The 25,073-nt window shown below is 50.7% G+C and overlaps 3 protein-coding genes across 4 annotated transcripts in view; all 3 read left to right on the forward strand.

Annotated features, from left to right (window-relative positions):
* The first annotated feature begins 1,125 nt into the window (after nucleotides 1–1,125).
* On the forward strand, nucleotides 1,126–2,766 carry LOC148820738 (uncharacterized). The gene is made up of 4 exons (XM_088932502.1): nucleotides 1,126–1,188; nucleotides 1,775–1,913; nucleotides 2,245–2,408; nucleotides 2,563–2,766. The coding sequence occupies exons 1-4, from the start codon at nucleotides 1,126–1,128 to the stop codon at nucleotides 2,722–2,724; spliced, it is 528 nt and encodes a 175-aa protein (XP_088788628.1). The 3' UTR covers nucleotides 2,725–2,766.
* Nucleotides 2,767–5,086: 2,320 nt separating this feature from the next.
* Nucleotides 5,087–20,335, forward strand: xab2 (XPA binding protein 2). Of its 2 annotated transcripts, none has more exons than XM_088933062.1 (19): nucleotides 5,087–5,218; nucleotides 6,577–6,725; nucleotides 7,863–7,986; nucleotides 8,213–8,410; nucleotides 8,505–8,639; nucleotides 8,830–8,994; nucleotides 9,764–9,908; nucleotides 10,959–11,110; nucleotides 11,308–11,427; nucleotides 12,039–12,170; nucleotides 12,638–12,769; nucleotides 13,304–13,417; nucleotides 13,782–13,944; nucleotides 14,288–14,478; nucleotides 15,336–15,458; nucleotides 17,371–17,542; nucleotides 18,069–18,195; nucleotides 18,727–18,839; nucleotides 19,125–20,335. In XM_088933062.1, the coding sequence occupies exons 1-19, from the start codon at nucleotides 5,183–5,185 to the stop codon at nucleotides 19,184–19,186; spliced, it is 2,553 nt and encodes an 850-aa protein (XP_088789188.1). In that variant the 5' UTR covers nucleotides 5,087–5,182; the 3' UTR covers nucleotides 19,187–20,335. The 2 variants fall into 2 exon arrangements, with proteins under 2 accessions (XP_088789188.1, XP_088789189.1); XM_088933063.1 differs by having other exon boundaries at nucleotides 18,730–18,839.
* A 2,069-nt stretch (nucleotides 20,336–22,404) lies between these two features.
* Nucleotides 22,405–25,073, forward strand: part of camsap3 (calmodulin regulated spectrin associated protein family member 3) — a 44,615-nt gene continuing 41,946 nt past the window's right edge. Inside the window, exon 1 of the mRNA XM_088932082.1 lies at nucleotides 22,405–23,107. Coding sequence (XP_088788208.1) covers nucleotides 22,975–23,107 — 133 coding nt within the window. The 5' untranslated portion in view covers nucleotides 22,405–22,974. The remainder of the gene's footprint in view (nucleotides 23,108–25,073) is intronic.

Raw genomic sequence — 25,073 nt, forward strand, 5'->3', positions numbered from 1 at the left:
GTCTGTGTGCTGGCAATGTTATAGCACCAAAGCCATACAGTGGCTGGATTAATCCTGAAACCTTGTCCATTTACTGTCTGGCCTGGTGTTTGCCTCCCAGACATGAATCAAATTCCTTTTTTGTCACATGTATCAGCAGCAAGGGGACACACTCGTGTGTGTGTGTGTGTGTGTGTGTGTGTGTGTGTGTGTGTGTGTGTGTGTCCTGTCCAGTGTCTCAGCAGCAAGGGGACACACTCATGTAGGCGTCCTGTCCAGTGTGTCAGCAGCAAGCAGATGCATGTGTGTGGTCTGTCACATGTATCAGCAGCAAGTGGCACTGTAGTGAATGCTTATTTTATATCACCACCCCCAACAGTACCCTATTTAGAATCACCGGCTGTGCCTGTCTGCTCCCAGCTGTGATCCCTGTACCAGCTCCCGCAGACAGGCCAGCTGTGGGTCAGCAAGGGGGCAGTTTCTCCCAGCTGTGATCCCTGTGCCGGCTCCCGCAGACAGGCCAGCTGTGGGTCACCACGGGCAGTTTATCCCAGCTGCGATCCCTGTACCAGCTCCCACAGACAGGCCAGCTGTGGGTCAGCAAGGGGGCAGTTTCTCCCAGCTGCGATCCCTGTGCCGGCTCCCGCAGACAGGCCAGCTGTGGGTCAGCACGGGCAGTTTCTCCCAGCCAACAGCAGTGCTCTTTCACCCGTCCTCGGAGGTGCAGTCCCAGCCTGGAAGGAGTGAGCGCATGGCGAGATCTAATCCTCTGAAAGTGGGGCCCGCTCCTGATGGCTCTGCAGCCGAGACGTGGGGGAATTAACGTCACTGATGGTGGAACAGCAGTCTTTCAAGCTCATTTAAAGAGCGTTTGAGCGGCAATCCCAGGGGATGAGCTCATTTATCTGGGATTAACGCGGAGGCTCCCGGCGATATTAACACGAATATGGAGCGTGACTGTGTTTCTGGGGAGGTCGGGGATGAGCTCAGGGATAAAGCACCTTTATAAAAGAGCTGCTGTCTGCCGATCGGAGTGTGTTCAGCTCCAGCGGCACCGCGCTGTGACTGCCAATCCAGCTCTGGGACTGCGCCTGCGGTGTTTAAATATTCATTTATTTTGGTGTCTCGCCCGGCTGGAGTTTAACAATGACTGCCGCGGACTCAAACACAAAGGGAGGGACCCAGGGCGGCTCCAGGGAAGGACGTCAGGTGTGTAATCGACAGAGATGCTGTGTTCATCTATTCATCGCTTCTGCGTCTCCTTCATGAAAGCCTGGAGAAACTCTGGAAGGTTTTCAGGGAGATGTAAGATCTAACGTGTACTGCGGTTAAGAAAACTAACTCAGTAAATTGCTTATTTTGCTTATAAAAATAACATGAGCTCGAAGGCTGTAGATTAAAAACAATGGAAGTTGTGCCATTCAGATGGGTTTGCTTGCTTCGGCGTCTAATAATAAACTTTGCATTCTGATTGGCTGGCCAATTTAATCGTAACCACTGATAGGCTACTGCTATCAACATTTTTGTAGTTTGCTAATTGGTCAATCAATGCTGTTAATGTGAATGGGAAGAGTGCTGATTGGCTGCCTGGGCGCTGTGTTATATTGTTATGTGCACACCGATGTTGAGAAGGTTAAAAAAAGGTGTCAGGATATCAAGTCCAAGACATCTGTTTGCGATCCTTCCAAGGTAAAAGATTTAAAAACCTTTAAGAAAGTTTCTTTTTTTTATTCAGCATCCTTTTTTCGCTGTGGTTTTGTGAGCGAGCACTGCAGTGTCACTTCTTATCCACTAGAGGGCAGACACCGAGCACACAGAGGCCGACAGCTTCTTCCAGCTCCTGAGCCAAGTGCAGGGAGGCCGTCTGGATGAGCAGCGCTGCCCCATTGACCTGGGCAAAACTGTCAGCACCCCCAGCGGGACCCCCACTGCGGGTGAGTACCCCAGTCGAGCACCTCTAGCCTGGCTTCCACAAGGGTCTCCATTCCGGCCACACGGACCACACACAAACACGAATATGAGTCGAGAAACCCAGGACTCATGTCATCCTTCCTTCCGTCTCTCTCTTCCTCTCTCCCTCCTCCTCTCTGTCCTCCTCTTCCTCCCCCTCTCTCCATCTCCATTCTTTTCTGTCCCACTCTCTCCCTATCTCTCTTCCTCTCTCTCTTTATCCCTCTCTCCCACTCTCCTCCTCCCTCCCTCTCTCCTCCTCTCTCCACCCTCTCTCCCCCTCTCCTCTCTCTCCTCCTGTCCTCTCACTCTCAGGCTCTGCTGGCCCAGAGATTGATGACCTCTTTGACCTCCTGATGACCACTCAGAGTCATCGCCTTGACGACCAGCGGGTGTCGCTCGAGCCGTTGCCTGGTGGGCGTGGCGAGGGGGCAGGGCAGGGGGCGGGGCAGCTCTGCAGCATGGTCTTCAAGCTGCAGGTGAGCAGCAGCAGGGTGGGCGTGGCAAGGGGGCGGGGCAGCTCTGCAGCATGGTCTTCAAGCTGCAGGTGAGCAGCAGCAGGCAGGGCCCAGGGGCCACAGCGCCATGAACCCGCATTTTAAACTGCCGGTTTCTGCCCTGTGTTGCACGCAGGGGTCCAGGATGGAGGATCAGCGCTGCCCCACTCCCGGGGCCCCCCGAGGGCCACCTCGACCCCCCACATCCTCGAGGCCCATCACTCCTGGAGATGACTACTTCTCCTTCATCAACCATGTTCACACGGCACAGCTGGGAAAGAACAAGACACGGCCATGAGAGGGACTGGGGGGCTGGGAGGAGGGGGGAGAGAAGGCACTGAGGGAGAGGCCCTCAGGGCTTTGTAGGCAATAAGAAGAAGGCTCACCAACCCACCAACAAGACTCTGGCTCCAAATATTTCAATTTGTAATCTAACCCATTGCCCTATATCTGTAGAAACATCCTCCATGTGCAGAGAAAAACACCTAACAACGGGTGCAGGGCCGAATTAGGCCAGTACCCACTATTGATAAACATACAGAAAAGAGTATTAAAGTATTGGCTACACCTAAAAGACAGCGACCAAAATTCCTACCACCACAAAGCCCTGCTGAGCCCAAAACAGAGCCCCCTGAGCCAGCTGGCCCTGAGGCTCACTGACCCAAGCCACACAGACACTAACCAGCATCAGGACAGCACTGCTAGAGCAACACAACTCAGACTCAACCACATCACAGCACAGATCAAACAGCAATATCTCACACACTGGGACACACACACAAAAATACAACATAAACTGGAATGCTACAGGACCCTAAACAGACAATACACACTAGCAGAATATTTGACTAAGATAAGAAACAACAAAAAGAAACAGACCCTGACCAGGTACAGGCTCAGTGACCACAGCCTGGCCATAGAAACTGGGCGACACAGGCAGACCTGGCTGCCCAGAGAGGACAGGCTGTGCTCCCACTGCCAGCGGGGAGAAATAGAGACAGAGGTGCACTTCCTACTGCACTGTGACAGATACTCTGGGATTACAGAAACATTGTTCCCTAAATTCAGAAATCTAATCCCAGAGTTCCCACACCTGCCAGAATCACTACGGGTCCTAATCCTTCTGGGAGAGGGAGGAGGGAACTCAGTTGAACTGGCAGCCCAGTATGTGATCTCCTGTCACAGCCTGAGGAACAGTGAGTCTGTCTCCCAATAATGCTCTATATGTTTACAGTATATGTAAATATTTTATGATATGTCTTTGTTGTAAATGTCTGTAATATGTCTGTAGATTTTAGTTTATTTTTATTTTGTGTTTTGTTTCATTTTAATTTTATTTTTATTTGCTTTGGCAACACTGATTGTACTGCTAATAAAGCACCTTGAATTGAATTGAATTGAATTGAAATTGGGAGAGAGAGGGGACAGAGAGAGGGAGACAGAGGGGGGAGAGAGGAGAGTGAGAGAGAGGGAGGAGAGAGTGAGAGGGAGAGGGAGAAAGAGAAAGAGGAGAGGGAGAGGCACAGGGAAAGAGAAGGACTTGTTCCTCTGGAGATCTAACTCTGTTTCTTGCATATAGAAGCGTTAGGTATACATTCTCCTGTCCTTGTCGTCAGTGTTTTGTAGTGAACTGTGGTGAATTGTGAGACTGGCCCAGGCTTGAAGAATGCAGTGCACTGCAAGGGACACTGGTCAATCTGAGAGGAGGGCAGTCTGTATGATTTTCTGTATCTTCACTCCTAACAGCACAGAATATAAACTCCACAGCTGATGCACAAGAGTGTCCCTGAGTGTCTCTTTCTCTACACACTGCAGCCAGCTAGTGAAACCTCAAACAATCCCTGAACACGACAGTAACTACCACCTCACCCTTACCAGGGAGACACTCATGTTTAGTGGGGAGAGAAAACCAGGAGTGCAGGACACACAACGTGCCTGGTTGTTTTTTTTGTTCAGTTTTATCCTGGATTTCTTTTTTAGCTGTTCTCTTTTCGTTCTTGTTAATTCGCTGTGTATTCCACATGCATGACTGCAGCTCCAATCTTGAGCAAGACCCATTGTGAAACTCATACTGCTCCTGATCGAGAGGCCCCGCACTGACGTATTTAGTCTGGCGTTCCAGAGTTAGAAAGCTCTGTGTGTTCCCCTCTACATCCTCCGCCCCCGAATTTCCGTCTTGCGATGCAGGTATCTTGTCTGTGGCCAGGCCCAGACTATGGATCATGGGCAACACACAATGGACCTATACTTTGGATCACCACTCCTGGATAGTGTTCACTAGCTATAATCGGACCTCGGATAATCTTCCTTATTAAGGTTTTAAGGAATTCAACGCTTTGGGATGTTTTATTATCTAACCATTTAAAACAATCTTTTACTAATATTTTGCTTCCAGTTTCACATGTGGAAAAGAGCTTAACAAAACCATCATTATCAATCACACCTGAAGAAGGCTCCACAGCCGAAACGTTGTGCTTCCTTTCTTCTCTTTTCAGCATAGAATAAACCTTTAACTTGCTCATTATCAATATTCAGTTACATTGTGTACACAGTACACTACGTCACAGTACGTCACTTTCATACGTAGGCGGGGCTTACCAAGACAAGCACGGTCATTGGCTGTCAGGATGACGCAGTGTGAATTGTCCAATGAGATTCCCGCAGTGGGCGGTGATTGAGGGGATTCGTTGGTAGCGCGTTCTGGAAGTTAATTTACCACGGAATTTCAAACTTAATTTTGTTTTATTCCATACATAATGCCGTCATTAACGGAAAAACGAGAAGTCACATTTGTAAGTAGGATTTTGTAAAGTCTTATTATTATTAACTGGAAAGTGTAGCTGTCGGGCCGTAGCGTGGTTTTGAAGCTTGTTTCCCCCGTAGGCCTCGGTAGAGCCTCGGACTTGCCTGAGTCAGTGTGGGGGGGACGAATGCGTCCTGTTCTGGCGTGAAGGATAGGGGGTCATCATCGGCATGGGCATTGTTAAGAGTGGGAAACTTGAGAGATGTGTACTTAAATTGAGACGCAGACCGCAGTTTCTCAAATGAATGTTTTTTTAATTAATTTCAGATACACGTCTGCAGCGATTAAACAGTGATTAACACGCGACTCGGATCTTTAAACAATCTTAATTTATTACTCAACAAGTACGTTTGAAAGGATCAGCTTCATTCCTAATATCCCTCAGAAGACTTTGCATTTATGCAGTTTTCAGGCAGCATTTCAAACGCTCAGCTCGCAACTCGTCAAACGCGTGATGGGTTTTAAAAAGCAACTGGTGTATCGAAGAGGTAGACACGACTGACGGTACTTCTCCCCCTTTGTTAAATAAATATATACCCATACATACCAATACTTATCTGTGTCCCTCTCTGCCTCCCTGCCCGTGTCTCTGGACACCCGTGATCTCTCTGAAGGTGCTAGATCATCACTGGGATAAAAACAGTCGTTTTCGCACAAACGTTTGCTAAGGGGGAGCTGGGATCAGAAGGAACGGTGGTGTTTGCATTTTCGAAGATGCTGTTTTGCTCACAACTTGTAACTTTTTCAACTCTCCTTCCTTCTGTCTGTCTTCCTCACTCCTCTCTCTCCCTCCCCTTCCTCCTGTCTGTCTTCCTCACTCCTGTCTCTCCCTCCCCTTCCTCCTGTCTGTCTTCCTCACTCCTCTCTCTCCCTCTCCTTCCTCCTGTCTGTCTTCCTCACTCCTGTCTCTCCCTCCCCTTCCTCCTGTCTGTCTTCCTCACTCCTCTCTCTCTCCCTCTCCTTCCTTCTGTCGGTCTTCCTCACTCCTCTCTCTCCCTCTCCGTCCTTCTGTCGGTCTTCCTCACTCCTCTCTCTCTCCCTCTCCGTCCTTCTGTCTGTCTTCCTCACTCCTCTCTCTCTCCCTCCCCTTCCTTCTGTCTGTCTTCCTCACTCCCGTCTCTCCCTCTCCTTCCTTCTGTCTGTCTTCCTCACTCCTCTCTCTCTCCCTCCCCTTCCTTCTGTCTGTCTTCCTCACTCCTCTCTCTCTCCCTCCCCTTCCTCCTGTCTGTCTTCCTCACTCCTCTCTCTCTCCCTCCCCTTCCTCCTGTCTGTCTTCCTCACTCCTCTCTCTCCCCGTCCTTCTGTCTCTCTGTCTCTCCTCCTCTCCCTCTGTCTGCTGGTCTGCAGGAGGAAGAAGACCTCCCCTACGAAGAGGAGATCATCCGGAACCCCTACTCTGTCAAGTGCTGGATGAGGTACATCGAGCACAAGCAGAGCGGTCCCAAGAGCGTCCTCAACATGGTGTACGAGAGGGCACTGAAGGAGCTGCCCGGCAGGTGAGGCCCGGCTCGGCCCGGCTCGCTCCCCCCCTGGGAGACACAGACAGACCCGAGTTTAGAGAGGCCAGCTTGTTCGGTAGCTCGTTGACCCTGGATTCTCATCACCAGCCCATTTCCTGAAGGATCCCTGGCATCCTGCTTTGACCGTGTGGCTGGGGAGCTTGTTCCACACCCCCACCTCCCTTTCTGTAGACGAGCGCTTTAAAACTGAGTCTGCTTGTAATCAGCCAGCTGGGTACTGTGAAATAACTATGGAGTATTCTGCAGACATGCTAGAAGTGACTGAAACCTTTGATCCTTTGAGAATTCACTTAGAGAAGAGCCCATGAGCTAATTACTTGAAGGAAACCATGGCATTCGCTTCAACAGCATGTCAGGGTAGTTTGTTCCTGACTCGCGCGATATTCTGTGTAGAAAAGCGCCTCCGGTTCTCAGGTTTAAGTGCTGTACCCAGTTGTGTTCTCTGGTTCGCGTTTCGCTGTTGGTTCTGAAGAAGTCCGCTGCGATAACGTGCAGTCTGCTACATGTGTATGTATGTGCTCAGCTGACACTGATTGAGCCAGGGCTGTGTCAGTAGCCAACTGTGATCATGACTCCTCAGAGGGGACATCACGACTGACTGAGTGAATTCTGGTTTAGGGGTGCCACGGGCCACAGCTGTGCTTCCTGGGGCCTGCTGCCCCAAATGGCTTTCACAGGCTGTGGGTGTGTAGGACTGTTATGCCCACAGGTTTCTCCCTGTGTGGTACTGGTGCTGATTTCTAATCACTGGGGTATTCAAACAGAAAGTGACCACAAAGAGAATCTCTTCAGTCACTATATTCAAAATCTAGAGACAGATCTTTAAAATTTAATATCAGACCTTCAGGTTAAAAGGCTGGTGTTTTGTTGCGGTTATTTTGTGCAACATGCTGGGTGAGCAAGCCAAATCAACCATTATAACCACAGCAGCATGTCTAAGCATAATGAAGCAAAGGCCTTCGATTCCGGAGTTATGGTAATAGTTTTGGGACAGGAACGCACGTAGTTGAGGGGTGAAGCGAAGAGCAGAATCTAAATGCAGTGCAAGTTGTGCAGGTGAGGCGTTTTTCACCTCTCATTGGTCGCTAATTAAAGTCCCGGCTGTCTCTGCAGTTACAAGCTGTGGTACAACTACCTGAGGGAGCGCAGGAAACAGGTGAAGGGGAAGTGTGTCACCGATCTGTCCTTCGAGGAGGTCAACAACTGCCACGAGAGGGCTCTGGTCTTCATGCACAAGGTAGCGGCCCGTCAGCCAACCACAAGATCTGTTCCGTCCCGTCTGCATTTCCTCGGGAGTAGGGGATTATTCTGGTACCCGACCAGTTAAAAACCTTGCAGAGTTTATTGGAGGCAAACCGGTCGCCCCCTCCCGAAAAACTGCCTGTGCCTCAGTGAGCACGTCGGAGGAGCTAGAGTGCAGTGCTTGTTCTGAAGGAGCCTCTCCCGTCTCTCTCCTCTCTCAGATGCCGCGGATCTGGCTGGATTACTGCCAGTTCCTGGTGGATCAGTGCAAGATCACGCGCAGCCGGCGGACGTTCGACCGCGCGCTGCGGGCGCTGCCCGTCACCCAGCACTTCCGCGTCTGGCCGCTCTACCTGCGCTTCGTCTGCCGCTACCCGCTGCCCGAGACGGCCGTCAGGGTCTACCGCCGCTACCTCAAGGTGAGCACGCTGCCGCCGCCCTCGCCCGCGGGGAGAGCCGAGGGCTCGGCCTGGAGCGCGCGGGAAGGGGACCTGACGCTCTTTCTCTGCGCAGCTGTGCCCGGAGAACGCGGAGGAGTACATCGAGTACCTGCGGTCAGTGAACCGCCTGGACGAGGCCGCGGTTCGCCTGGCCGCCATCGTCAACGACGAGACCTTCATCTCCAAGGAGGGGAAGTCCAACTACCAGGTCGGTGTCGTCTTCAGCTGTCTGCTTTCCGCTCTCGCGCTTCCCTAGCACAGAGGTGGAACACAGCACAGGTCCCGTGATCTCTGCTGGGAGCACTTTAAATCCGTGAATCAAGCCCCCCCCCCCGAATCCTGGTGGTCCGGGTGCGACCCTGTTGTGTGTGTGTAACTGTCCTCTCCTCGTCCTGCAGCTGTGGCACGAGATGTGTGACCTGATCTCCCAGAACCCCGACAAGGTGAAGTCCCTGAACGTGGGCGCCATCATCCGCGGGGGGCTGACGCGCTTCACGGACCAGCTGGGCAAGCTGTGGTGCTCCCTGGCAGACTACTACATCCGGAGTGGGCACTTCGAGAAGGTAGGGCACCAGCGCTGAAGCTTGCTTCAAAACACAAGCAAGGGTATAGACAGGAGGACACCATACAGCCCACCTAGCTCGATGGGCTAAGAATAATTTCTTATGTTTCATCCTGCCGCAGGATATATTTTTTTTTACATCTCATTCAAAGGACAGCACCTATTTACAGTATAGTATCCCCATCACTATTCTGGGGCATTAGGACCCACACAGAGTGCCCCCTGCTGGCCCCACTATCATCTCTTCCAGCAGCAGCCTTAGTTTTTCCCAGGAGGTCTCCCATCCAGGTACTGACCAGGCTCAAACCTGCTGAGCTTCAGTAGGCTGCCAGTTGTGAGGTGCAGGGTGATATGGCTGCTGGCTAGTAGTTAATTGATCCAAGGATCTCATGCAGAATTTTCTTGAGTGAAGCCAGGGTATTCATGGCCAGGTAGCTTGTTCCACAATCCCACCACCTGTTAGGTAAAGTTTGTGTAAATCCATTCTCGGATTTCAGTTCACTTCCATATTGCCTCGACTTGTGCTGTCCCGTTCATGTTTCATTGCTGATACTGAGGTTCACTGGGTTAATCATGTCGGTGCCTTTGAGCTTTTTGAATACTTGTATCGCGTCTCCCCACAGACTTCCCTGATCCGGAGTAGAAAGGTTCAGTTCTCTCAGCTTGACCCGAATTATTTCCTCTCTGTCTCTCGCCCTGCTCTCGCCCTGCTCTCGCCCTGCTCTCGCCCTGCTCTCGCCCTGCTCTCGCCCTGCTCTCGCCCTCTGCAGGCGCGCGACATGTACGAGGAGTCCATCCAGACTGTGGTGACGGTGCGGGACTTCACGCAGGTGTTCGACAGCTACGCCCAGTTTGAGGAGAGTATGATCGCTGCCAAGATGGAGACCAACTCCGAGATGGGGCAGGACGAGGAAGGTGAGGCCTGAGGTCCCAGACCAGAATGCCCCAGGACAGTCTTTTGGATAATATGCACTTGTTCACTCCTCAGCATCTGGCGACTAGGTTTGCTCAGCCTGCGGTCTTCTTTCCAGTTCTCCATTGTAGTATAGTAATCCCTTGCCATGCACAAATTTATTAAGTACACGCTTTGAATTTACTGTTACATAATATATACCATTTTACATTGTGTGTCTCCCAAACCTTGAGCAAAACCTTATCTGCAAAGTGAGCTTTGATGCATGCTGGTAAGAGAGTTCTTGTCACGAGAGGAGGCGTGAGACTGCAGCCACGCGGTCTGGTCTTGTTCTTTCTCAGTTAGCCTCCTCTGCAAGTCGGCATGTCCAGCAGTTTCGATTCATATGTGTACGAGAGAGACCAAAGAGCAAAAGTGTGGCCGAGCGATCTAGATCCGTGTTGAGCGTCGAAGAAAAATTTCAAGTGCTTGGCACGTTGCGTGGCGGACTAATCGAGCTGGTGGTCGGCTGTTTGGTGTAAATGACAATCCGTGCAGTATAGGAAAGTGAGGAAGTGAGCAGAGGGAGTGTATGAAGTGGCGCAGCGATGTTGCTCTCGTATTTGTCATGTGACCCAGTCTACATGGGTGTCATCACAGCAGTAACGCTAGGAATTACATTACAAATTAATTTAAAAACTATACTGTATTGTTTCCACAATATATTGTGTTTTTCTGTTGACATTGTTTTACTTTATAATAGGTCAAACGTATTTTAAGGGAGTTTAATAGGTTGAATCGTGACTTCAGTTCCCCCTACCCTATTTTTCCCATAAGGCCAGAAGTTTACCAGCTCCAAAATGTAGCTGGCAAGGGATCACTGTACTTCAATACAGCCTAATTAAAACCTTTAGGAGCTGGAAGTCGTTCAAGTCTCCACTGCAGTGGATTGGAACAGCTGTTCTGCATGCAGCTGTAATGCTTGCTGTGGGTAAAAAGATGACTTTTATTTGTAATCAACGGTATCAATATTCAATAATCGCCATTTGTGGCTGTTTCCGTTTCCTCCCCAGACGACATCGACCTGGAGCTGCGGCTGGCGCGTTTCGAGCAGCTCATCAACCGGCGCCCCCTGCTGCTCAACAGCGTGCTGCTGCGGCAGAACCCGCACAACGTGCACGAGTGGCACAAGAGGGTGAAGCTGTACGAGGGCAAGCCGCGAGAGGTCAGCATCCGGGGCAAATAATTCCCCTATCCCAGCGAGCAGGCATGGGAGCGCTGCGGCCTTATCCGCAGGAGAGGGACATAGGCGTGCTTGTTTTTCCTGAGCACGCCGCATCGTTAATTAGTTAATTGGTCAGTTGGCGCCCGTGTCGCTCGTGTTCGCTGGAGACTGACGCTTGTCTCCTTGTGAACGGGCAGATCATCAACACCTACACGGAGGCGGTGCAGACGGTCGACCCCATGAAGGCCACCGGGAAGCCCCACATGCTCTGGGTGTCTTTTGCCAAGTTCTACGAGGAGAACGAGCAGCTTGACGACGTGAGTGAACAGATTGTTTCCTGGTGCGCCAGCCGAGCTGTAGCACCAGAAGCCGAGACGAGCTGAAGCAAGCTGAAGTTTCTGTCTCGGTGTTCGCCGGTTTGTGGCAGCACTGTGCTGCCTTGCAGAGCTGGGGCTCTGGGGTGAATTCCGGACTTGGGGTGTTGTCTGTGTGGAGTTTGTATGTTTCCCCTGTGTTCGCGTGGGTTTTCTCCGGGTGCTGCGGTTTCCTCCCACAGCCTAAAGACATGCTGGTGGCTAATCGGCTTCTGGGGAAACTGGCCCTGGTGTGAGAGTTTGTGTCTGTGTCTGTTTGCCACGAGATGGACTGGTATCCTGCCTGGGGTGTTCCCTGATTTTGTGCACGTTGCCTGCTGGGACAGACTCCAGCTCCCCATGACCCAGAACTGAAAATGAAACCCTATTGGGATCGACAGATGTTCACTGTTTCTGATCGGCTTGTGAAAGATCTTTTTCCGCTCTCTCTTTTCTCCAATCCATCTCGTTCTTTCGCTTCATCTTATGTCACTGTTATTACTCTCTGTTCCCCTTCCATGATTGTCTTCCCCTCCGCCTGCCTCTCCCTCTCACTCCCCCTATGTCCCCCCCAGGCACGGACCATCTTTGAGAAGGCCACCAAGGTGAACTACAAGCAGGTGGACGACCTGGCCAGCGTCTGGTGTGAGTACGGGGAGATGGAGCTCCGGCACGAGAACTACGACCAGGCACTGCGCATCCTGAGGGTGAGAGCCCGTCAGACTGGGGTGGGGGGTGGGGGGGACAGTGCAGGACTCAGCAAGTGGAGGACAGCAGAAGCCACTTCTGGCACCAGCGTGACTCGAGTCCCGCCATATCCCATCATCAGCGTGTTTTGTGTGGATTCTCAATGCAGGCTGAAAGGGTCCATTTCTTCAAATGCAGTCTTGAAGCTAGGCAGAGACAGCTGCTAGACAGAATAAGCCAGATCCCTGTGCAAATTTCCACATGATGGCTTACAGTACAGTCCCATGCGAAGAGGGTCTGTCACCTAAATACTGTTCTGATGCTGATGTCTCTATCCTATAAAATCTGTTCTGTGTCAGCTCATTTCAGGACCTCTGAACAAACTAAAAATAGGTTTTATTTAAAAAAAAACTGCACTGTGAAATGGTGAAACCATAGGGTAGCTGCTCTTAAGTAGTTTTATTTTTTAACCACCTCTGTTTTACAGAAAGCCACAGCCATTCCATCGAAGAAAGCAGAATACTTCGATGCATCCGAACCGGTCCAGAACCGGGTCTACAAGTCTCTGAAGGTGTGGTCCATGCTGGCGGATCTGGAGGAGAGCCTGGGGACATTTCAGGTGCGTTTATTTTCTGTGCAGTTCGGACACCCGTGGAGTGCGTCAGTGTGCAGGTGTGGAGTCCCCTTTCGATGCACGCTGCAGATGGGATCTGTTCCTGCCAGTGCGGTTGTGTGTGAATTTACCGCCTCAAAGGGCTGCAAAATGCTATGTGGGAGAAAAAACTTGAAAATCCATGGCATTGTTTCATAACGTGCCCCCGCACTGTTTGTGTTAAAAGGGGTCTCCTTTACTTGGTTTTGAAAGTATTTAAATGTAACATGCACAGGGAGAGGGAGGGTGGACTGTTGTCTCTGAGGCAGGATGTTAAGTACTCACATCAGCGCATGCTCACCAAAGCTACTTTGGACAGCAAAGTAGAAGTATCCACAAGTCACCACAAGTGGTGTGGAAAACTCTGTCTCCAAACACGGAGCCGTGAGTGAGTGACGGTGTATTTCGGCCTCAGCTGTCCGCTGTGTCCACCTGTCCTGTCTGTGTGCGGGCGTGTGCTCACCTCTCGCCTGCGCTGTTCTCTGCTGTTCGCCCTTTCAGTCCACCAAGGCGGTGTACGACCGCATCATCGACCTGCGGATCGCCACGCCCCAGATCATCATCAACTACTCCATGTTCCTGGAGGAGCACAACTACTTCGAGGAGAGCTTCAAGGTGAGGGGACCGGGTACCCTCTGGGGGGTCCTCTAAATAAATGTTTATTTTGAAAAAATGTTTACCCATAAAAACGTGTAGAGTGATTGAAGGATGCCCGTGGTTTTGCTTTTTCTTGTGGAATCTGTCCAGTGAACACATCCCACTTTCATAGGCTGGATTAAAAGTTTTTAGTATCGGCTACTCTGTACTAAAATGAATGTGATCTTTACAATCTTTAATCTTTGTCTTTTTATACTTTATACTCTCTTCATTATATGTTGTACAGAACTGTAGATAATTAGATTTTCTAATTAAGCCATGTTCCAGAACACCCCACTCGGGGATTCTTCATGATGCCGCTGGCATGGTTGGTTTTTTGCAGGCCTACGAGCGGGGCATTGCCCTCTTCAAGTGGCCCAACGTGTACGACATCTGGAACACCTACCTGACCAAGTTCATTGACCGCTATGGGGGCAAGAAGCTGGAGAGAGCCAGAGACCTGTTCGAGCAGGCCCTGGACGGCTGTCCGGCCAAGTACGCAAAAAGTAGGTGAAGCGCTAACGTTGGAAACGTAGGTCGGCCAGGCTGGCTTTCACTTTGACGTGTTCTTGTTCGACGTGTCAAGCATACAGGTTGCTTTAAGAGCTAGGTTAATCTGCCTCCCACCGGTGAGCATCTCAAATAGAGGGAATGTACTAAATCTAAATGTAGCAGGCACCAAAAATACACATACATATTTCATAACCTGGCAGTGTGGGCTGAGCTAATAATTCTGCTTTGGAAGAGGCATTGTGGGTAAACTGAGCGGTTTTCACGTGGTAGGGCTGCTCTGTGAAAGTATCGGTTTCCATTGACCTGGCTGACGGTGAACGTCTGCTTGCTTGGCAGCCATCTACCTGCTGTACGCCAAGCTGGAGGAGGAGTACGGCCTGGCGCGCCACGCCATGGCCGTGTACGAGCGCGCCACGCAGGCCGTGGAGGTCGGCGAGCAGTACGAGATGTTCAACATCTACATCAAGAGGGCGGCCGAGATCTACGGGGTCACACACACGCGCAGCATCTACCAGAAGGCCATCGAGGTGGGTTCAGTGAGGGCCGCTGACGTGACCGGTGCTGCGGCCTTAGGTCATGTCGTGTTTCAGTCTCAGAGGCTCCTTTGATCGCATGGCCCTGCTGTGACAAAAGGCGAAAAGAAGGGTGACTCTCCCCTGTGAAGCTATACGCACACTGAGAGGAAGAAGTGCCCGCTTTCTCGGCTGCAGCGCTGGCTGGTTTCTGCCCACGTTGGCGCCTGAAGCTACACATCCTGACGTAGCGAGAGACGGCAGAGAGCACAGCCGACAAAACCTGCCTTTCACTCCCTGTGGTGCCTGTGTTGATTAATTTCCTTATCGGGGAGGAGAGGAGGTCCAGGTGCTCAGGGTTGAGGGCTTGTTACCTGGAGGTTCTCAGTTCAAGCCCCAGTGGTGCCTCTTGAGTTTCTACTCCTCCTGTGCCATGCCCTCCAGTGGCAGTTTCACACTAGGGGCCTGTCGACAGCGAGTCTCCAGCAGCGCTCCCCTGTGCCACGGTTCTGCTTCTTGGATAGAAGCCTTTCGCTTGTTCAAATTATTCTTTGTGTTCCTTCTTTTCATATAGAGCAACTGCATGGAAGGGTTAGGTTAAAAACGCCAATTTATTTGCATCGCTAAATGTATTGCGCTGTAAAAAAAAGGTTGCGAAATGACTTTGCATTTTAAAACTGATAAAAGGAGTGAGTCATCTTCCAATATCCTTTACTAGGAAAGAAAGCAGATAGTGTGGCAAATGTTTCATGGACATTTCATCAACGTGAACAGTTTCTGTTTCACTGTCATAATCACGATAGCGGTGAAGGACTTTGAGGGCTGGTGTGTGCTTGTTTAACTGCTGGAGTGTGTGCTCTGCTGCCCCCTAGGTGCTGCCTGATGAACACTCACGTGAGATGTGTCTACGCTTCGCTGATATGGAGTGCAAGCTGGGGGAGATCGACCGCGCCAGAGCCATTTACTCCTACTGCTCTCAGATCTGTGACCCTCGGGTTAGTATCTTCTACTTCCCCTGGGGCACATGGAGACACTTGAGTTAGTGTGTGTGGGTGTCCTACCCACCCTGGGGCCCATGGATCCACTCGGGATAGTGTGTGTCTCCTGTCTGCCCTGGGGCACATGGATCCACTTGGGATAGTGTGTGTGTCTCCTGTCTACTCCGGGGCACATGGATCCACTCGGGACAGTGTGTGTTTGTCTCATGTCTATCCTGGGTCACATGGATCCACTCGGGATAGTGTGTGTGTCTCCTGTCTGCCCTGGGGCACAAGTCGTCTGGATCTCCTGGTGAAACCTGATTGTTTTTTTAGAAATGCTATTTGTTTATGACTGACCATTCTGCAGCCAAAGTGCAAGTCTTGATGAATTTGTCTGGCTTCTACATTTCTGTTGATGCTTGCTTTTCATCCCATCTTGAAACACTAAAGGGGCAACCTACAAATATTTGAGTTTAAGACATTTTCCCAGTGACCCTCATTTATAATCTTCTGGATTGTAGTCTCTATCAGCATTCCATCTGGGCTTTCATTTATATTATAATTTAAATATTACTATTCTTTATTAAGTACTTTGTATCCAGACTGTATTGTAGAGTCTTCTCTTTAGCTCACTGAAGTTCAGCTCTGCCTGGAGCAGTTCACTGTTGCCACACCTGCTAGACCAGAAGACAGTTACTGCTCTGACTGAACTAGTAATTGGCTTAATTTGAGCTTTCCAATTAATAGGTGAGTGACCAGACATCTCCCAGTTGATAATTAGATGGAATCTAAGAACTGCAAGAACTGCAAACTAAAAATAAATTCTGATAATTAATCTAATCAGCTTAATTAAAGCCTTAATTAAACAATCAAAAAACTTGGAAGCAGAAGATACTAGAATCCCAAGGATTGCAGTGGTGAATCACGGACTTTATGGTCTCAGGGAGCCTGATAGGAAACATTCGGTGTGTTTCTGGTTCCTCTGATATTTTTCCATCCTTCCAAGTCTTCGGTCAATTCAGTTGTTTCATTAAATTAAAATGCAAAACTTTTCAAGTGATACAAAAGGTTGATCATCAACACCTTTGACAGTGACTGTCAAGCTGGTTTAGAGGTGTGACTTTGAGTCGAATGGGATGGGGTTGATAGTGGTGTGATCGTCTGGTCTCACTTTGAGTAATGGGGGTGAACACAAAAAAATGATGCAGGCAGTTCAAACCTGGTTCCTCCGGGGGTCCTCCTCTTCGTGGGACTGGCCAGCAGAGATCCTGAAGAGCTGCAGCTGAGCAGGTCCTGTCGGTCTCCCAGGACGAACCGGCAGTTCAGAGGGGACTCGGACCCGGGTGCGGCCTTCTGTTTAACCTGGGGGAAGCGTTCCGCACAGCCTCCGTGCTGCACGCCTGATCAGGCTCGCCGGGGGGCGTGTCCCATCCGATAGTGTCCTGCCCCAGCGTCGGCGCGTATCCACTGGGCCAAGGAGAGAGCTTTCGGACAGTTGTGGGAAAAGGCACAGAAGTTTTTATGGGTTGTGCAGAAGGGAGAGGTGTAGATCGGACAGGTTGTGATTTAAAAAGTTTACGTGGAACAGAGTCAATTAAAAGGGGCTGACGGGGCTTTTTTAACACCTAAGAGTTCACAGTTGTTTTTGGCGAACGTGAGCGCCGGCCCGCCGGGCCTGGGGCCTGTCTCCTCTTGTGCAGTCGCCCAGCGAGCCAGCAGCTCAGGCTGTGAGCGTTACAGAGCCAGCAGGGCTGAGGGGTTGGGCACAAAGCACTGCAGTGGCTCCCCTGCTCAGGTGGTTGATGGCGAATTGCGCCAGGTGTCTGGATGTCGGGATAGGAGTAAATTCGGGGTGACTGATGATGCATGTCGGATGGCGACTCTCCTGCCCGTGTTTAACCCCCTCTCTCCCGCTCTGCTCCAACAGATGACACCAGGGTTCTGGCAGACATGGAAGGAGTTTGAGATCCGGCACGGGAACGAGGACACGATCCGGGAGATGCTCCGGATCAAGCGCAGTGTGCAGGCCACCTACAACACACAGGTCAACTTCATGTCCTCCCAGATGCTCAAGGCCTCCACCAGCTCCACTGGCACAGGTAGGACAGCAGGGGGCAGCAGAGAGTGGGGACAATCAGACTTGCTTCAGGCTTTCTCGCTGGCTTTAGGTCCACCAATTATCTGACTGCTATATCCAGTTCAGGGTAGGGGGGGAGCCAGAGCCCATCCCTGTAAGGTCAGATCACACTGTGGAAAAACGGGCTACTATAGAATGAGTAGTGAAATACAAACAAGATCCGGAAGTACATTTAAACCAAGAACAGGAGACAGCTTGCTCCACACTCCCAAAGCCCCTTTGTGTGAAGAAGTGCTGTTTATACACTTGTTTTTTTTATTTTAAAAGCACTTCCACATACTTTGTTCTGTGGTTTGTGCTTCATTGGTTATTCCATAGAAATCTGATTCTTAGTGGAAGCAGAAATCCATAATCTTCAAGACAGTCATTCAAGACTAAAGCGATTTGGTTCCTCAAGCTTCTTCTAGCAACTTCACTTCTTTCTCTGTTGTGTTTTGCTGTGGAATTGTGTTGCCTCACTGTGTGTGTTGCCTTCCTGTATCCTGCAGTGTCCGACCTGGCCCCTGGGCAGAGCGGTATAGACGACATGAAGATGCTGGAGCAGAAGGCCCGACAGCTGGCCGCCGAGGCTGAAGAGGACCGGCCCAAGCCCAAGGACAAGATCCTGTTCGTGAGGTCAGTCTACTGCAGTGACCCAGGCCTCCGGCCTGCTGTGCCGGGCTCCAGTGACCCAGGCCTCCGGCCTGCTGTGCCGGGCTCCAGTGTCCCAGGCCTCTGGCCTGCTGTGCTGGGCGCCAGTGACCCAGCTCTTGGCCTGTGTGAGCTAACTGGTGTGAATAATAAGCAGTAAAAGGCCTTATAGAACATCCTCAGTCAAGCTAACAAAATAATAGTGTGTTTAAGCGACTATGCCTCCTTGCACAAAACCCAGAAGGCACTGGGGCCTCCGGGATGTGCGTTTGTCAACGGAGAGCTCATGGTTTCATGTCAAATGTTCCTCGGCTTAGGTAAAAACATGCTCCGCTCTCAGCTGAAGGCAGGCCGTCAGCAGGGAATGTGGGGAAGCGGACGGGGCTGCAGGATGGGTGGCGTGTCAAGGGGCAGCTCTCTGGGAGGGTCTTTTTCTGGGGTGGGGCAGGGGGTGCTGTGCTCACGAAGGGTCAGGTTTCGGCAGCATTGGCCTGACGGAGGGTGTATTCTGTGCAGAAGCGACACGTCCCGCAGCGAGCTGGCGGAGCTGTCCAAGCTGGCGAATCCCGACGAGATCGATATTGACGACGACGATGAAGACGAGGGGGGTGAGGATCACGAGCCTGACGGTGAGTACAAGATGACTCTCGGTCCAGCCAGATTCAGTTAGGAATGCCTGGATTAGGCCACAACGATGAACATTGCTGCCTCATCACTGGGTTCAATTCCAGCTGCCTGGAGCCCGGTGCTTGCTGGGATAGCCTCCAGCTGCCTCCGTGACCCTGTATTGGGTAAAGTGGTTAGAAGATGGAATTGATTAGGTTGCACACTGCTCCAGAGCCTGCTGTCTGTGCTACTAGGAGTGATGACATTAGTGGCTGATAATAATCACAGACTCCTGCTTCTGTCCACAGAGGTGCAGCTGGAGCAGAAGAGCGTGCCGTCCGCTGTGTTCGGGGGGCTAAAGGATGACTGAATGCGCTCAGCTGGGAGCCCGACATCACGGCAAGACGCAGGACATGCAGGGAGGCCTGGCAATGCCAGCGCGGCCACACCCGCGCCATGCACCCATGCAGACGCTCGACGTGTTAAAGTGAGCAGCAAAGACACAAGAGGTGGATTACCACCCCTGCACAACACTGAAGCACACTCCAACACTGCAGGACTTAGTGCAGCTTGGCTTCTAGAGCTGATATCTGTCGGCTGTGGCTGACAAACTGTACAGTTCCACTGCTTTTTGGGGATGGGAATTCATTTTGATACAGTAAGATTTTATTTGGAAGATGTTTGTCAGGTGCATCCTTTTAAAATACCTGTTAGTGGATTTAAAAAAAAAAATATTGGTGTCAAAGATGAGAACATGTGAAAAATGAAGCTTTCTCCCTTTCTAGTGAGGACTTGATTTTGTTTGGGGGGGTGGGGGGGGTTGCTGTTTTGAAGATTGGTTTATTGATCGTTGGCTCCAACATATGTTTATATCCGTTTAGTTTTCTGGAGATGATTAGGACCTGCTCAATGTGTGCTTTCCCTCCCAGTGAAAATAAGCACTGGTCCTACCCTACCCACTGTACTACTCAATACGACCATTAGAGGTCGCCCTTGTCGTAGCAGACATGTACAGAGCGGCCGGATTCAGACAGGATTTCTGAAGTTGAGAACCAAAACAACATGACTCTGTGTGTGTGGGGGTGGGGATTCCCAAAAATATCTTCTTTGATCCTGCAATGCTGCGGTGCTGCGAGGATTTACTCGTGGGAAACGGGAATCGGACAAGAAGGAAAAAAAGAAAACAAACTCTGGGGCAAGTGTGGTGTGTCCAGTGGCTGCGTACTGAGAACAGTACAATAACAAGTCTTAAAAAAGCAGCTAATTAACACATTTAAGATTTTAATGTGTGTGAGAAAATCGGGGTTAACAACAAACATACAGCAGGATTTTCAGAATGTCACAAGTATGTCTGCAAATACGTATTTTTTTACTCTTAAATAAAGATTGCATTAAAGGTGATCTCTTTTTTTCAACCCACTTGAAATCGCTGCATGATTTGGAAGTAGCTCTTCCTGTTTAAAGAAAACTAATTCGGTGATCTTCTTGTTTTATAAATAAAGCAAACAAAGATTGCAGAGTTGTCTCCGGGTTGATTCCTGGGTGGATTCTCATGAAACTGGTACACGTGCTCCACTCGGCTGCCGCTCTTGGCGTGCAGGTGTCAGATGAGCTCCTCCATTTGTGCTGGTTTGATGGCCTTCAGCCCCTGAGGAGCTTGTGTTTCAAGCCAGGGGCTCCCGGTCCAGGTCCTGGCGCTCCACACCGCTGCTGGTTTGCATTCCCGCTGCGCTGAGCTCTCCGTTACACCCTTACACCACTGAGCCCTTTACACACTTCATAACGCCGTGCGTTCAGACTGCTTGGTTGTTTTCAGCTCTTTAAAACCTGTTGAAGGTCACCTTTTAACTATTGCATTTCAGAATCAAATATCAGATGTGCATACGCATTTTTTAAGTAAAAAGGCAAATGTCCCAAACAAGGAAAGTTACCTTAGGGTTTCGATCAAGTTATTCAGCTTGGCTGGAATGACAACCAGCAGGTATGTGGGGCAGCAGGACCAGGACCTGCTACAAATAAAGAGAAAGTGAATTCCTGTGTCTCACCGTGTAACACATATGCATGCATTGTACCTATGGTGATATATAAATCTTAAGTTTTGCTCATTTCACAAAGTTAGAAAGCAGGACCGTCTAATTCTGCCATCTCCCTGTTTACTCGCAGTGAGAGACAGCGGTTGGGCTGGGGCTCAGAGTGGATCTTGTACAACACACCCTTCAGGGCTATTGGTGTGCCTGTGAAGTGTGAGTCAGAGGAATATTAATTAGCTCTGCCCACTATACAATGCATTGATACAATACAATGCACTGTAGAACGTGTTCACACTTCTGTAGGTGCAGCAGTTCTGCAAGTTACAGATTTCTTCCAGATTATCTCAAAAGGATTATAATGAACAAATTCCGTCTAGTGCTCACTCTAAAACGTAGTAAAGAGCACGCTACAAGGAGTACTTGTCGATGGGGAGGGAAATGAACATGAAAGCGCTAAAAAAAAATGTAATAAGCTTAAAATACTTTCCCCCTTAATCCTCTTAGAAAAATTGTTGTAAAGATTTTGTTTTTCCCCACTAAAGATATCATGTGATTTCTGTAAGGCTACTAGGAATTCCAGTCCTAACAGGAGAGAGGTGTGTGTGTGCGTGTGTGTTGGGGGTAAGGGTGAGGATTGATTAAGGCCCTCCATTGCTCTAGAAAATGCAATTCAGAAATCAATTTCGAGAACAGGCATCCGTATGTCCGCTCAAAAACAAGCTGGGAGAACTGAGGGAACAAACCCAGGGAGAAATACGAGAGGCCGAACTTAAGATCTTACCCCCACACCGCGTGCCCTCAGTGCCCACATATGGCAGCCTGTTTCACTCACGGGCACTGGGAGACCAGAGGAAACGCCAGGCTGCAGGTGCTGTGGTGTTAAGACACGCAGGAGTGTGCGGCAGCAGGCAGGGAGGCTGCCATCATGAATCACTGATCATGAAGTAGGGAAGCGATGTGCTTTTCTCGCCCCTGCGTGCACAAACACACCCTGGTGAATGTCTACTGGGTATGTCTTCACACGCCTGAGGCAGACTGTGACGTTGTGTGGCGTGGAGCAGGAGGGGCCTCTTTACACAAAGGGTGGTAGGGGTCTGCCACAGGACGCCCGGCCATGTTGCTGAAGTGGGCGCTTTAAGAAACAGCTGGAAGAGATAAGCTGCTGATCAGCAGAAGCGAGACCGACCCCCCCCCCCGAATGACCCCGTCTCTCCTTCCCACCCCCCACCTCGTGTACCTATTCTTTATACAAAAACAGGGTGCGGGCGCAATTTCTCTCATTTAAATATCATTGTACTTAATGGCTCCCTTCGACATCCCACCCGGGACTAGTTAAACAGCTTCCCTGTTCGGGGACGGGTGGTAAACTCTTGACGAGGAACTGGAAAATCCCGTGTGTTATACGAGTTTGACCTGTACTGCACCTGAGCGTCGGGAAAAGAACTCGTAACGTGATCGGCCTTTTCCGGCTGACCCCCCTACCTGCCCGCGTTCGGCTTTCACACGCTAGAGCCCGCCCCCCTGCCCGTCTAGCTCCAGCTGCAGCACCCGGATTGGCTGGGAGCAGGGTGAGTGACGTGCGCGGGGAGCACCTGGAACGCAGGCGGCGCTCTTCACGCGAAGGATCAGGCGAGGAGACATTGCAATAAACCGTAGATCATGGACGGGCGGAGAAACGGGGGGCTGAATGAAGAATAAAACCTACGACCGTCGCCTCGCCACACAGCCAGCTTGTCAGACGAGCCCTGTGGGGGATTTTCAGGATTTTCACTGTTAAGGACAGACCGCTGCCCCCGCCCGCCCCCACCTCCTCCCTGTGCAGAAACTCCTGTTGGAAATCTACATGCTGACGGCTCGATCCGGGATTCAAGGGAGACTCTTAAAACACGACAGCTGTGGTTTTTTTTCCATGATTCCCGTCTGTGCTTCTCCAAGACGAAGAAGGAAGGGGAGCCGGTGTGTTTTTCGGCTCCGAATGGAGTAGCACGATCGCCTGGAGATCTGAATTCGCCGTGCCTTCCCCTCTCCCTGTCTCTCTCTCTCCCTCCCTCCCCTCTCCCCTAACCCTGTCCCTACCTCACCGTTTTTCCCAACCAGAAAGCTTTGGTGGTTTTTTTTCCTGTTTGCTATGGTGGATTCAAATGCGATGAGGAAGACGTTCACGGTCCCGGAGATTAAGCCTCTGGATCAGTACGATTTCACCCGAGCCAGAATATGTGCCAGTTTGGGCTGGATTCTGACGAAGTCCTACGGCAGTGCAGGTACGTCTTCGTTTGTCCTGGCTTTCCTGTGCGATCCGGTATTGTTCCGCCTGGCCCCGTGTGCCATCGAGGGCGACTGTACCAGCGCAGTTACGTGAAGGTGAATGGCGTATTGTGTGAAGCGTCGTGTCGGCTCAGCTATTTCCCAACCACAAAGAACCACAAAGCACATACCGCAGCCGGCGTGACTGCACGGCCGTGAGTCACTGCACACATATCCATTATCTAGGTACGGTATATATCCATAGGTATAAACACAGATCGCCTGAGTAATAATGTTGACGTAGGGCTTCTGAGGCGTGCTGTTAATGAGAGAGGCAAATTTAACTCGGCGCCAAGAAAACAGGCCGGCTGTGTCAGTTCGGTGGGTCATTGCTGAATGGGATACGTAACTACAATAATAGATGACTTGTATGCAACGTAGCATGCATGTATGTGTGCAGTGTGTATGTGTAGCTAATTTAGGGGGACATTCAAGAAACATGGCAGCGCGGACACAGTCTTGTCTTTCATCCACGGGTTATTTTTCAAGCGGTGATCCCGGCCTGTCAAGCTGTTGGGAGAAGATGGATACGTTTAGGGACCCAATGTAGCGAGGTGCGTGCGGTGTCCTAGTCCGCGCCTGGCTGTCAGATCGGTAACTAGTTGCCATAGCTGCATGTAGGACTACTGACAGCGGCCTGTCTCGAGCCGTGACCCCCCATCACAATCGTGCTCACCCCCTCGCGCGGTGCCCACCTTCTCCGGCCCGTAAACAGGGTTCCGGCACAGACGTGTAACATGGTGACACCCCCGGGAGACACGCGTTTCGGGATGCGGTCACATCCTAGCGCGCCGGGGTGAAGAAACGGGATACCGGCCGGGCGTAAAATGGGACAAACTGGATTCAATCTGCTGACTTCATACAAAGACTTAAGCCCCCACTACCCCACCCAGTCTTTAACGCACAGCGACCCAGACAGTCCGATCCTTTTGTTAAATAACACGCCCGCTGTCTGAACGGACCTGCTTCTGGTCAGTTTGAAACCGATAGCAGAGCCCAGAAGAGAGACCAAGCGAGTCTCTCTCGTCTGGGTGCCGGGACACGGGGGGGGGGGGGAGCTGACAGTCCGTCTTGAAGGCGTTTTCGCCTGAACCCTATAAAAGAAAAAAAAAAGCCCTAAACGGAAATTAAAGATGATAATTTTATTGCTATTTGACCCGATTTAAGTTTTTCTAGAAGTGTGTGGGGGGGAATGGCGGTGTTTCCGTAGGAGGGTGTCGTGGGTATGTTTTATTTTAATTTTTAAACTGCGTTAGTGTTTTTAAATTAGTATTTTCTAATTTCCCGGGAAAGGGGGCAGGTGCGGAACCTACCTCCGAGAGAGGAACGTCTCCGTTCCGCTCGCCTGCTGTCTCCCTATCCATGATTCGGGAAAGCCGGGGCAAACAGGAAATATCGGGATTTCAATAGATTAGACGGCAGCGAACAGTATTGTTCACCTTGTCTCCCAGCCATCCTCTCGATAACGATAACGCGTTGTGTTTACCGTAGACGGGAGGCGAGTTTCTATAAAAGCCCCACCGGCCCGAGCGACGTGAATGTGAATGAGCTGTGTCGTTTTAACTTTAATCTCATAAATGTTCCTGGTAGGTGCTTTGTGTATAAATCTCTGAGGTTACTGCTTCTGATGGCGCTGTATGTGCAAATAGCTCGTTGTTTTGACCCGGCTTGGCTGTTCGAGGTTCACCTGACACGACTCCACACACACGACCGCTGACTGATGTTCGACCGTTTCAGTCTGTCATTTTTCATTTTGCTAGTTAGTGTTCTTGTGTGTGTGTGAGGGATGGGTTCTGGTTATCCGGTCCAATTATCCCCTGGGCCGGATACCGCCGGCCAGCCTCTGTCTCGCCCGGGCGCGCTCACCTCACCTCGCCGGAGCCGGTGAAGCGCAGCGGGCGGTGACTTGAGGAGGCTGAGCTC

Source organism: Atractosteus spatula, chromosome 14, assembly GCF_055471065.1.
Source record: "Atractosteus spatula isolate fAtrSpa1 chromosome 14, fAtrSpa1.hap1, whole genome shotgun sequence".
NCBI classification, from domain to species: Eukaryota; Metazoa; Chordata; class Actinopteri; order Semionotiformes; family Lepisosteidae; genus Atractosteus; species Atractosteus spatula.

What these genes read in the sequence shown, in the direction of transcription:
- LOC148820738 (XM_088932502.1), top strand. Translation starts at nt 1,126, where the DNA reads ATGACTGCCGCGGACTCAAACACAAAGGGAGGGACCCAGGGCGGCTCC. An exon ending in GCTCCAGGGAAGGACGTCAG is followed by an intron (nt 1,189 to 1,774) that starts GTGTGTAATCGA and finishes CTTATCCACTAG; the next exon opens with AGGGCAGACACCGAGCACAC. An exon ending in CAGCGGGACCCCCACTGCGG is followed by an intron (nt 1,914 to 2,244) that starts GTGAGTACCCCA and finishes TCTCACTCTCAG; the next exon opens with GCTCTGCTGGCCCAGAGATT.
- xab2 (XM_088933062.1), top strand. Translation starts at nt 5,183, where the DNA reads ATGCCGTCATTAACGGAAAAACGAGAAGTCACATTT. An exon ending in CTCTGGTCTTCATGCACAAG is followed by an intron (nt 7,987 to 8,212) that starts GTAGCGGCCCGT and finishes CTCCTCTCTCAG; the next exon opens with ATGCCGCGGATCTGGCTGGA. An exon ending in CACCAGCTCCACTGGCACAG is followed by an intron (nt 17,543 to 18,068) that starts GTAGGACAGCAG and finishes TGTATCCTGCAG; the next exon opens with TGTCCGACCTGGCCCCTGGG.